At 46.0% G+C, this 13410-nt stretch overlaps 1 protein-coding gene across 1 annotated transcript in view; it reads left to right on the forward strand.

The window, feature by feature from the left end:
* Positions 1-13410, forward strand: part of LOC123245588 (septin-2) — a 123314-nt gene that overhangs the window by 80946 nt on the left and 28958 nt on the right. The window contains exon 13 of the mRNA XM_044674538.1: positions 10510-10603. Coding sequence (XP_044530473.1) covers positions 10510-10578 — 69 coding nt within the window. The 3' untranslated portion in view covers positions 10579-10603. The remainder of the gene's footprint in view (positions 1-10509; positions 10604-13410) is intronic.

The raw sequence follows: 13410 nt of genomic DNA on the forward strand, positions 1-13410 counted from the left end.
AAAGAAAGAGAAAGGAGGGAGGGAGGGAGGAAGGAAGGAAGGAAGAGAAAGAAAGAGTACGAGAAAGAAAGAGTGAGAGAAAGAAAGAAAGGAAGGAAGGAGGGAGGGAGGAAGGAAGGAAGGAAGGAAGTTTCTAAACTTTAAGTTTCTTAAGAAATTTGAGGTATGTTTTTTGTGTTTTTTTTTTTCTCATTCCCCTTCTGTCCATCCCGAATAGCAAATTAATGTCCTTAAAGTGGCAGTTGGGTTGGGCAGCTGTCCCAGCTGAGAGTTCCTGGAGCCTGCAGGCTGAAGCCCCAACTCTTTGGTATCACGTTCTTGGCTTTGCAAGTGACATCTCTAGTTCTCAGTCCTGTAGCCCTCTAGCCAGTTCATCTCACCCAGCCGCACTGGCCTCCCCATCATTGTCAGGCCAGGCCTTACGCTTTCCTATTTCTGTGCCTTTGCTGGTGTCATTTGCCCCACCTGGAATGGATTTGCCCATTCTCGTTGCCTAATGAAATCTCGTCCGTATTTCAAAGCTCAGCTCCAACCCTACTTTCTCCCTATGACCCCAGCTAGAAGTAACCTCAGTGTTTGCGTATGGAGGCACACAGGTATCTTATTGATCTAACCAGGCTCTATGCTCAAAGATTGTCCATTTTACCAACATTTCTCTCCCTCTGTGTAAAGCACTCTTGTACGAGGCAGTGGAGGAGATATAAAACTTAGATTAGACACTGAGGCATGGCCCCAGCCCTTGGGGAACTGAGGAAGCTGAGATAAATTTAGAGAATTAGAATATACAATATTACATAATTTGGGAGGTGCAAAACAGAGAACTTTAATGAAGTCCAAAGGAGGTTTCCAGAGGAGGCTTTCAAAATGGTTAGGAGGGTGAGAGAGGACATTCTAGGCGTGGGGACAGGCCCGAACAAAGGCCCAGAGGTGGGAGGGTGCAGTCCAGTGTGAATCAAATCAGGTAGGAGGTGAGAGGAGAAGTAGAGATCAGCTTGGAGGGTTCAGGTGGGGCCAGGTTGGAGCAGGCCTCACCTCATTTCTGTAACTCCCTTTCAGTAAGTCCTAGGCTGCCATGTCCCTGTTACTGTCAGCAGACAGCAGCCATATATTTCTTTGTGCCTAACACATAGTAGGGTCTTCAGCAAATATTTATTGAAGAAATCTTTTAAGATGTTGCCCTGCTAGCCTTTCCTTGCTACCCTCTTATTTCTCTCCTTCCCTTAGTTACTAAGTCAATCTAATAAATGGTTTGTACCCGTTGCCTGGCCCATTTCCCCAACCTATTCCTCTCTTATGCCATGAGTCTGGCTTCTGTCCCTACTAAGTTCCTGAAACTGCCCCCCTGAGTGTTAGCAGTAAGCTTCTCAAATCAACAGACATTTACTTATTAAATGCCTACTATGTGCCAGGCATTACGCTATGCACCGGGATAGACAGAAAGGGGGGAAAAGCCCAACAACAGCTCCCCTCACTTCGGTGATTGCCTTCCAGGAGCTCACAGTGCAGTGGGGGAGACATGCAAACAGCAACATACAAATGAGTGACGGTCAGAAAAAATAGGAGATGACTGGCAGACAGCAGGCCTTGGCACGAAGAGGGCCATAATCAGCCCTGCATGAAGCCATAGAATTGTAATTTCTGATTTATTAAGCATACATTGGTCTTAATAAGTAATGAAAATGTTCTTTTTCAAATATTCTTTTTGTTCCTGGGTAATATGTTCTGTCTTACCCCTCATGCCCAGCTTCTCCGGTACCTTGAAGGGCATTGGGGGATTCTCTCCATTGTATTTCCCCATTTTTAAAGGTCTGGTGTTTTAAAGGCTCTGACTTCCATTTAGTCACTTAACATCAAATTAACGTTTACAAACATCCTTCAAAGAGAGAGCAAGAACAAACATGCACACATTTCCCCCAATATTTGGGGGCAAAAATCTTATACCACACTGGGTCTCTGGGGAGAGGGGAGAGATTTCGTTGTTGTTCAGTTGTGTCTGACTCTTTGTGAAGTTTTCTTGGCAAAGATACTGGAGCAGGTGGCCATTTCCTTCTCCAGCTCATTTTACATAAGAGGAAACTGAGACCAACAGGATGAAGTGACTTGCCCAGGATCACACAGCTAGGAAGTGTCTGAGGCCAGATTTGAGCTCAGAAAGCTGAATCATCCAACTTTAGTCCTGGCGTTCAACTTACCACGCAGTCAAGTTGTCCCAGGGCGGGATTAGGCTCATGGTTTCACTCAGTTTTGGCACAGCCTTCATCCCACGGAGTTCAAATTCTAACCAAGTCCTGCCGGGTCCTCTCGTGCTCGCCTCCTCCTTGGAGCTCTGTGCTGTTGGCCCCGTTGGCCAACTCCTTTGGGCTTCCATCCCCTTCAGCTCCTCTAGTTCTGGCGACTCCTCCAAGTATATGCGGCCCTGAACCTCTCTCCTTCCCTGGTCAGGTTCTGCCTGTCCAAGAAGTTCTCCGCTTTGCCACTCGCACTGTCTTTGGAGAGGGGACATGAAACAGCGGGCCAGGAGCCTCTACCTCTGGGTCTAAGGCTTGGCTCTGGGACCTCTTAGCTGGGTGGCCTTGAGCAGGCTGCAGAGTGTCTCCTCAATCTATAAATTGGGCACATATTGGACATAAGTCTCTGGTCCCCCAGTCGGGATGGCCTGGGTTCAAGGCCTGCTTCCAACCCATGACTATGTGGACAAGGTTCTTAAACTCGCAGGCTCCCAGGCTACTCTCTAACACTGGAAAGTGAGAGCAATTGCAGATCTTCTTGGTAAGAAGCATTTCCTCATGAAAGGCCAGATCTGGACAGAAACTCCCCCAGGATGATAACACTTGCCTGCCCTATTGGATGAGCCAAGCGTTATGAGGAAAATGCCCTGTTAACGTTGAAGTCATAGAAAGGAGAATTCCTTTGTGACGACTTCTTCTCTTTCTAGCTTCTCCCTGGGAGCTTCTGTTGCTTCCTGAATGTGGCCATCCTGGTGTCTCTCAAACTCAGCATGCCTCAGCGTGAGCACATTGCTTCGGGTCACTGCATCTTGCCCATGGTCACTTGGCTAATTCAACCCAGTGAGCATTTATGAAGCCGAGCCCAGCCCTGGGTTACCAAGAGACAGTCCTCGAACCAGAGGACCTTCCGAACTTCTCCTGGGGGGATTCAGTATAAGAGAATACCAAATCTTTGCATCCAGGAAGGGGAGAGCCCTAAAGAGGGAAGCTTCTCTGTCCTTGCCTCCTTATAGAGGAAGAAGCTGGTGAGAGGCAGAGCCGCGGCTCGGACCCCTAACTCCCGACTTCCGATCCAGTGCCCTTTCCATTTCTTACACCATTGCTGCCTCTTCACTTTGAATTTCTACACAGGTAGAAAGCTCCTTCACCCAGATCACATTTGAGTGGAATAAAAAGTGATCAAGACTTGGGATGTAGAGGACCTTAGCTACCTGGAGAAGATGCACCTGGGCTCTGAAGGAAGACCTCGGTGGTGTCCAAATGACCCCCTTTTGTCTGTTCCTTTAAGTTTGCTCAGAGCCCCCTAATCCTCAGTCTAAACACATCAGCTCGATTCAGTTCCACAAACATTTATTAAATACTTGTTCTGTAAAACGTTCTACTTACTCCATTTTTGTTTTCCTGGTTTCAGTTTCAGCACCAATTTGTGCTGTAAAAGGAATTTGGAAGGACTCCTTTGTCTGTTTTCTCAAATAGTTTTATGTGGTATAGCGTTAATTGTTCTTTAAATGTTTGATGGAATTCATTTGTGAATCCATCTAGTGCTAGGTATATTTTCTTAGAGAGCTTATTGAAGGCTTGTTACATTCTTTTTCTAAGACAGGGTTATTTAACTATTCAGTTTCCTCTTCTGTTAATCTGGGCAATTCATATTTTTGTAAATATTTATCCATCTCACTTAGATTGTTAGATTTATTGGCATATAGCCGGGCAAAATAGTTCCTATCTTCATTGGTGGTGAATTCACCCTTTTCATTTTTGATACTGGTTATTTGATTTTCTTTTTTAAAATCAAATCAACCAATGGTTTATCTATTTTACTGTTCCCCTCCCCCCCCATAAAACCAATGCTTAGTTTTATTTGTCAGTTCAATGGTTTTCTTACTTTCAATTTTGTTAATTTCTCCTTTGATTTTCAGGATTTCCAATTTGATGTTTAACTGGGGATTTTTAATGTGTTATTTTTCTAGCTTTTTTAGTTTCTTGCCCATTTTGTTGATCTGCTCTTTCTCTGTTTTGTTGATATAAGTATTAGGAGATATAAATTTTTCCATAAGTACTACTTTGGCTGAATCTCAAAAATTTTGGTACACTTATCTCATTGTCATCTTCTTTAATGAAATTATTGATTGTTTCTATGATTTGTTCTTTGACTCACTCATCTTCAGGCTTAGATTATTTGATTTCTAATTAATTTTAATCTGTTTCCATGGCCCTTTCTTGAATGTAATTTTTATTGCATTATGATCTGAAAAGAATGCATTTATTATTAGGCTTTTCCACATTTGGATGTGAGAGTTTTATGCCCTAATACATGGTTACTTTTTGTGTAAGTGCCATGTACCTACATGAAGTATATTCCTTTCTAGTCCCATTTAATTTTCTCCAGAGGTCCATCATATTTAACTTTTCTAAAGTTCTATTTATTTCCTCAATTTCTTTCTTGTTTATTTTTTGTTTAGATTCATCTAGGCCAGAGAAGGGCAAGTTGAGGTTCCCCACTAATATAGCTTTACTGTCTTTTTTTCCCTATATTTATTTATTTAACTTTTCCTTTAAGAATTTGGATGCTATACCATTTGGTATATATATATGTTTAGTATTGCTTTTGCTTCATTATCTATAGTACCTTTTAACAAAATGTAGTTTCTCTATGTATCTCTTTCAATTCCATCTATTTTTGCTTTTGCTTTGTCTAAGATCATGATCAGTATGCTTGCTTTTTTTTTTTTTTACTCCAGCTGAAGCATAATAGATTTTCCTCCAGCTCCTTAGCTTTACTCTGTGTGTCTTTCTGCTTCCAGTATGTTTTTTGTAAACAATGTATTGTAGGATTATCTTTTTTAATCTACTTCTTGTTTACAGGTGGGTTAATTTCATTCACTTTTATAGTTAGGATTGCTAACTGTTTATTTCCCCCCATCCTGCTTCCTCTTTTCTCTCTTTCTCTGTCTCTGTTTGTTTGTCTGCATATCTTTACCCTGTCCCTCCACAGAAGTGTTTTGCTTCCTACCACCACCTTCTCCAATCTGCTCTTCTATTAGCTCTCTCTTTTCTTATCCCCTTCTTCTTCCCTATAAGGTGAGATAGCTTTCTAAACCCAACTGAATGTGGATGTTATTCCCTTTTTGAGCCATTTCTGATGAGGGTAAGGTCCAAACATTGCCTGCTATCCTTTCATCTTTCCCTCCACTGCAAAAGCTCTTTCATATCTCTTTTATGTGACATAATTCACCACGTTCTACCCCTCCTCTTCTCCCAGTGAATCCCTCCTTCTCACTCCTTCATTTTTTAGATTATCCCAACATAATCAACTCATACCCATGCCCTCTGTCTATGTAGAGTCCTTCCTTCTAACTGCCCTAAAAATGATGATTCTTGGAAGTTACATGTATCTTCTTACCATATCAGAATGTAAATAGTTTATTGAATCCCTTATAATTTCTCTTTCATGTTTACTTTTTTATGGGGCATCTAGGCAGCATAATGGACAAGGCACTGAACTTAGAATCATGAAGACTCATTTTCATGAGTTCAAATTAGATCTCAGACACTTCCTAGCCGTGGGACCCTGGACAAGCCACTTAACCCTGTTTGCCTCAGTTCCTCATCTGCAAAATGAGTTGGAGAAGGAAAAGGAAAATGACTCCAGTATCTTTGCCAAGAAAACCCCCAAAGAGTCAGAGTCAGACATAACCCAACAATAAGAATTTGGATCTCAAAATTTCTATTCAGGTCTGGTCTTTTCATCAAGAATGCTTAAAAGTTCTCTATTTCATTAAATATCTGTTTATTTCCCTGTAGGTTTATACTTTTTTTTTTTGGCTAGGTGATTCTTGGTTGTAATCCTAGATCCTTTTCCTTTCAGAATATCATGTCTTAGTCCCTCCACCCCTTCTGATATGGAAGCTGTCATATCATGTGTGAACTTGACTATGATTCCACAATATTTGAATTTTTTTGGCTACTTGCAATATTTTCTCCTTGACCTGTGAGCACTAGAATTTGGCTATAATATTTCTGGGAGTTTTCATTTTTGTATCTCTTTCAGAAGATAATTGGTGGAGTCTTTGTTTCTTTGTTTCATTCTTTGTTTCTTTTCTCTAAATCATGACTTTTAGGTAGTCCAATAATTCTTAAAATAATCTCTCCTCAATCTGTTTTCCAGGTCAATTGTTTTTCCAATGAAATGTTGCACATTTTATTCTATTTTTTTGTTCTTTTGATTTTGTTTTATTGTTTCTTTTTTTTTAAACACTCCCTGCCCTCGAGGAGCTTACATTCTTTTTTTTTTTAAATTTTTAAACCCTTAACTTCTGTGTATTGACTTATAGGTGGAAGATTGGTAAGGGTAGGCAATGGGGGTCAAGTGACTTGCCCAGGGTCACACAGCTGGGAAGTGTCTGAGGCCGGATTTGAACCTAGGACCTCCTGTCTCTAGGCCTGGCTCTCAATCCACTGAGCTACCCAGCTGCCCCCTGTTTTATTGTTTCTTAATGTCTCCTAGAGTCATTAGCTTCCACTTGCTCAATTTTGATTTTATGAATTATTTTCTTCAGTAAGCTTTGTCCCTCTTTTTCCATTTGACCAATTCTACTTTTTTTTTTAAACCTTTACCTTCTGTCTTGAAGTCAATACTGTGTATTGGCTCCAAGGCAGAAGAGTGGTAAAGGCTAGGCAATGGGGGTCAAGTGACTTACCCAGGGTCACACAGCTGGGAAGTGTCCGAGGCCAGATTTGAACTTAGGACCTCCCGTCTCTAGGCCTGGCTCTCAATCCACTGAGATACCCAGCTGCCTCCCTCCCAATTCTACTTTTAAGAAATTCTTTTCTTCAGTGAATTTTGTACCTCTTTTTCCATTGCCCAATTCTGCTTTTTAAGAAATTCTTCTCTGCAATATATTTTTGTGCCTCTTTACCATTTGGACTATTCTATTTCTAAGGTGTTATCTTCTTCTTGGGCCTCCTTCAGCAAGCCAATGACTCTTTCTTGTACCACTTTCATTTTTTTTTTCCTCTTCCTCTCTTATTATTTTTAAAATCCTTTTTGACCTCTTCCAGGGTGTGTGACAAATTCACATTTTTCTTTGAGGCTTTGCTTTCAGCTTCTTTGATTTCATTGTCTTCTGAATTCATGTTTTGGTCTTCCCTGTCACCATAGGAACTATCCACAGTCAGGTTCTTTTTTTTATGTTTGCTCATTTTTCTAGTCTTTTTTTTTTTACTTTTAACTTTATTTTAAAGTTGAACTCTGCTCCCAGGGTGGAGGGTGCACTTTCTCAAGCTTCATATTTTTCATGATTCTGTGTTCAAAGCTAGTTCTGGGGATCTACAAGTTCTAGTTATTCCAAGATAGCATGATCTAAGCAGAGGTGTGGTCACCGTTTTCCTGGCCTGTGCTCTGGTCTGTGAGTGACCACAAGCACTCTTTTCTATTCTAGAGCTATGACTGGGGTCTCTGCTTCTGGTGATCCTCTTCCTGGTCCTGGAATTGTAATCCGGAACCACGTATGGGCAATACAACAGAATCTTGCACCCAGTGCCAGCAGTAGCCTGCAATCTTCTTCTAACCAATTTTCCTTACTCCCTTACTGCCTATGTGCTGAGAGTTCCAGAAGCCACTGCTATCACCACTAATTCAGTTGCCCCTATGGCCTGCTGCCATGAGTGAGGACTGCAATGGGCAGGTTGTGTTGGACAGGGCTCCGCTTTCACCCCAGGGTGACAAACCTTTCTTGCCAACCTTCTAGGTTGTCTTGAGCAGGAAGATTGCTTCACTTTGTTCTCTCTCTTTTTTTTTTTTTTTTTTTTTTTTTGCTGCTTCAGAATTCATTGTGAGGTGTTATTTTAACATTGTATGGAATGGAATTTGGGAGAGCTCAGGTGATTCCCTGCCTTCATTCTGCCATCTTGGCTCTACCCTCTGCAAAACACTGCTCTAAGTGACCCTTGCCATTGTGGAGTTCACAGTGATACCAAAGAGAGAAGGCCTTTATTGATTAGGAAGGTCTTCCTAGAGGAAGAGGCACCAGTATTAGTTGATAAGATAGAAAGAAATGAACACCATGAGATTATATGAGAGACATTCGAGGCCCAGGAAACAGGAGCCACTGAAAGGTGGTAAAGCCCCCAGTGTCTTCAGAGACAGGGAGCAGGCATTTCAGTGCCCACTGGATGCCAGGCAGGTGCTGTGCTAAATAGTAGGCACACATAGAAAGGCAGCTCCCAGCCTAGTGAGGAGACAACATGGAAACCAGATTGGACAAACAAGATAAATGCAGGCTAAATTAGGGATAGTTTCTGAGGGAAAATGCTAAAGTTAATGAAGACTGGGAAAATCTTGCAGAAAATGGGATTTTAGTAGAGACTTGAAGTCCAGAAACAGGAGGCAGTGACAGAGGGGAAGAATGTTTCATGTATTGGGGAAAGCCAGAGAAGATGCCCAGTATGGAGACATGGAGTGTCTCATGTGTGAGACAGGAAGTTATACTTTGTGGAAGTCAGTAAAGTATAAAAGTTTGAAGTGAGGAAGGGGCCTGAGTTCAAATCTGGCCTTAGACACTTGACCCCAGCAAGTCAATTAATAGTTTTTTCACCTGTAAACTAGGGATAAGAACAGTGCCCCATCCCAGAATTGTTATAAGGATCTAATGAGATATTCATAAAATGCCTAGCCCAGTGCCTGGCGCATGGTGTCCTATAAATGTGTTGATCATTATCATCATGAAGGACTTTGAAACTCTGGAGTTTGAGTAGGGAGTTCGGGTCAGACCCATCACTTTGGCAGCTGAATGCAGGGTGGCCTTCAGGGGAGAGAGAATAGAGGCAGGAAGACCCTCCTGGGGCTGTTCTTCATTTCTTTATTTCTCTACTGTCGTCTTCCTATGTACCTTGTATTCTGCTTTGTTATGCATTTAGAATCGTGATTCTGAGAAGGGATTCACAGGCTTCACCAGCCTGACTCCCCAAGGAGGGCAGGACCCAACAATAGTGGGTTCTCTCACCTTGTCCAGGACCACGGTGTAGCTTCTTCACAGTTGGCCATTTCTCTTGCCAAGACAGTGACCAGCTCTCGGCATCCCATGGACAGAGCGGTGGATTTGGGTTGGGGTTCCTTCCCCGGGTCAGGCAGGCTGTGGCGGCTCTGGGCCCAAGGACGGCCCGAGGACCCGCTCTATTCTCAACAGCTGGATAGCAGAATTTCAGGTTTATTTGGGCAGAATCTAGAAATCCAGAAACCTGTCACTGCAGCTCTTCTAGAGACCTCGAAGGGTCCCAGAACTCACTTATTCTAGCTGCTCTCATTTGCTGGGGGGAGGGAGGGAGATTTGTGGACAATCTCACAGCAAGTGAGCAATAGAGCTGGGAGGGAGAAGCCAGTGTTGGGCTTCAGACCAATGCTATTGCCTAGAGTGAAGGTGGCCAGCCTGGGCTGGGCCGGGAGAGGCTGAAGGCCCACAGAACAACAGGGGAGACAATGGGACACCCCAAGGTGCTTCTTCGCACACGTGTCTTAAGTATCTTACAAGTAACCCAAGAGCCAGTGATCTCAGGCCCAAGGATGTGAAGGGCCTACGCAGGCCGAGGCATGTTCCCAGGGAAGACGCTCCGTGTACCACAAGTGGCATTAAAGCCATCAACGAGACAGGAATTTTTGGAAAGGAAGATGGGCAGATGGTTGTGGGGTAGGAATAAGAGGCAGCAGATGGCACCTCGAGGGCTTCCCTGGCACTCCTGAAACTGTAAAGGAACCAGAGCCCAGGCGCCAGTGTTGTGGAGCTTCTTTGTGTTAGGTCTCTGGAAAGATGCAGACCAGAATTTTATGGGACAAGCCTGAAGGGGGAGGCGGGCGTTCTTCCCCCTAACAAGACCGGGAGCTCCCTCTCCTGTGCCCACAGCTCTGCCAGGAGGCAGCTGATCCCATGTCTGGTAACTAAGAGGGCTCATCCTGGGCTCATCCAGCTTCCTCAGCTGCAGAAAGGAAGTGGGGCCGTCTGGGAAGCCCGAGTGTGGGTGGGCTGATAGGAAACAGAAGCCCCCCTCGGCTTGTGCTCTGGGGATTCTGGTACTGAACCACACACAGCCATCTTTGTCCTTCGGGAGCAGAAAGGTGGAATGTTGGGCGTTTCCTAGGAGTAATAAACTCCGGCCAGGCCTTTGAGCACTGTCTCAGGAGGAAGGAGGGCCACGAGCTGGGAGTTCTGTTTCCTGTTCAAAGTGCCCAATGCGCTCCTGCAGGCCCAGCTTCTGGGGGTGCTGACTGTCTCCTCTTGCCTTACAGCTCCGAAGGATGCAGGAGATGATTGAGCAGATGCAAGCCCAGATGCGGATGAAGCCCGGGGATGAGTGAGAGCCTCCGTGTGCGGCGGCACCAGGTAGTCTGTTTGTTGGCAAAGGCGCAGGTGCCAAAGCTTTACTTTTTTTAACCATGTGGTTGGTTTGCTCTCAAAACTGGGCTTGTAAAAAAGAAATATTCTCAGTTTAAAGTGTATAGATCTAGGTGGCTCAGTGGATCGAGAGCCAGGCCTGGAATCAAGAGGACCTGGGTTCAAATCTTCCCTCAGACACTTCCTAGTTGGGTGACCCTGGGCAAGTCACTTAGCCCCATTGCCTAGTTCTCCTGCTGTTCTGCCTTGGGAGAAATCTTTGTATCAATCCTAAGAGAGAAGGTAAGAGTTTTTAAAAAGTGTTTAGAGAAGGCAGAGACTAATTCACATTCTGTACATTTTTTAAAACAAAGAAAACTTGTAAAGGCACTGCAGGGTTGGTGGGCTGGGAGAGAGGAGTGCACCGGTGCGTGTGGTGCCGTGTCCTTCTGGAGCGCGGCCTGGCGAGACGTGGGAAGCATCAGGAGACAGGCTGTGGGTGAGCTGGGGAGCCATTAGAAAGAGGAAAGGCTCCTCGTGGTTCCCCAAGTGCCCGTCACGCTCTCCCGGCCTAAAAAGAGCAAAGTGGACAGTGCGAAGCGCAGAGCAAAGGAGAATGAGGGGGGGCCCACTTGGAGTCCCGCAGGGAAAAACCAGAGCAAAGTCGAGTGTGCCATCCATCCATCTGTCCGTCCGTGCGGGTTTAGAATGAGGCATCAAAGGGGCTTTGGCCTGAGCCGGTAAGTTAGCGTGGATGCCTGCCTGTCGCTTTAGAGAGCCGCCTTTCCTTAGTCGTTCTAGCCAATAAGTTGATCATCGGGGAGCCTCTCCAAGCATGAACTAACCTCGTCCTCAGGCAGCAGCTCCACAGCCCATCGCCGAGCTCCACCCCAGAGAGCCGAGGCTCCCCCCGGCCCAGGCCCCATGTCTCCAGGGGGTACCTCAGGAACGAGAAATATAGAAGATAGTGAGAATATGGAGCATGTTAGGAAAGAAAAAGCAGAACGAGCAATTCATTATAATCCTTTGGGCACAGCTGTGTTTTTTCCTGAAGTACTAATTGGAAAACAAAGGGGTGTGTGTGTGTGTGTGTGTGTGTGTGTGTGTGTGTGTGTTAAACCCCCACCTTCCATCTTAGAATCAATACTGTGTATGGGTTCCAAGGCAGAAGAACGGTAAGGGCTAGGTGATGGGGGTCGGGTGACTTGCCCAGGGTCACCCAGCTAGGCAGTGTCTGAAGTCAAATTTGAACCCAGGGCTTCCCATTTCTAGAGGTCATAGCTTATTTTTTCAGTAATTGCTTGAGTCCTTTTTCAAACGCTCCCAAGGATGCAGCGTTGTGTCTCTGCAAATCCAAATCCCAGCCTTGGTCCATGGTTGAGCAGACAAGCCTCCGGGGCCGGGGCTCGGGCCGCAGACCTTCTGCCCCTCACTCCTCACCAGGCTGGGGCAGTTCGGGCTTGGGCCTCCCTGGTGGGGCCTTCAGGGCTCAGAATCTTCTCTGCACAATGACCAGGCATCAGGCAAACACTCGAATGAAGGGTTCTGCGGCTCCTAGCTGTAAAAATAAATTAATAAACGGACAGAATCAAGAGCAGAGTCCTGCTAAGGCCATTCGAGTAGGACCCCGTGCCCCCTCCATTGCATGTGTCCCAGGAGGTTAGGAGGAAAAGGGCAGTTGAGGAATTTTGCTGCCACGTTTTCCAGCTAATAGCACTATGTGGGCTCTGGAAGGCAGCACGGCCTCTGCTTCAATTCCGCCTCCCTCCCCAGGCCAGCAGGACCACCAAAGGAGTGCTGCGGCCACGGGCTATTGCTGCGAATCGCAGAATCTCGGGCTCTGGCTATGATGGGGGTTGAGACCCCAAACTACCTCCCAGTGATTGCTCTGCTTGAATGGCTTCCCAGACCTCCTTGAGAGGTTGATGAGGTTTTCTGGGGCTTCTTGTTCGCTGATGACTTTATGCTGTTGGCCTCAAGTCGTGATAACTGGCCATTCACTCTGGGAGAACAAAGCGGATGAAGAGCTCGGCCCACATTTGGATGTACACTTGGAAGGGCGGCCCGTCCATCGATCGTGTGGATCTGGGGCAGGTGCAGGGCCCAGAGTGTGGGGCAGAGCCGGGCCACATTTTGTCTGGAAAATCTCCCGGTGCTTCTGGTGGTCGCCCAAACGTGGGATGACAAGTCGTGCCATGGCGGAGTCTTGGAAGGACCAGGATGACAAGGAACCCGAAAGCTTCAGGGTGGCACACGCTACCGCCCAGGACTCCCAGGCACACGAGAGGCGCCCGTCTGCAGGGACAGGAGCACGTGGGACAGGAGGAGACTTGGCTGTGCAGCGAGAATGAGATCACAGAGGAAGGGCCTCGAAGGGAGACGCACAGACCATGGACACCTCTGGGAGGCTCCGTGAATCCGCCACACTGGGGACTCTGCCCAGGCAATCAGCCGAGGGAGCCCACGAGAGACGGGAGCTCTGCAAGCTCAGCAAACATTGGTGAGCCCTAACTGCTGGTGGGCACCGTGCCGGGAGTACAGAGACAAGCAGAAAGAAAGCTTCAGAACAGCCAGAGGGAGGCGGAGGGGGCATCCACTGTGTGAAGCCCAGAGGAGAGGCAGCTCCTGCCTGGCATGACTTCTCCGTGGAGAGGAGAGGGAGAGGGAGAGCCTGGCAGCCAGCCCACAGGCCACACTGGCTTCTCATGAAATATTTACTGACCTGAGTAGTCCCTTAGATGACTCAGGAAAGGATTGTTGGTTTGCTCTCCATGGAAGCGTGCCTGGAGGGCCTGATATCAGCTCCCTGAGGGCAG

Source organism: Gracilinanus agilis, chromosome 1 (assembly GCF_016433145.1).
Source record: "Gracilinanus agilis isolate LMUSP501 chromosome 1, AgileGrace, whole genome shotgun sequence".
Classification (NCBI taxonomy): Eukaryota; Metazoa; Chordata; class Mammalia; order Didelphimorphia; family Didelphidae; genus Gracilinanus; species Gracilinanus agilis.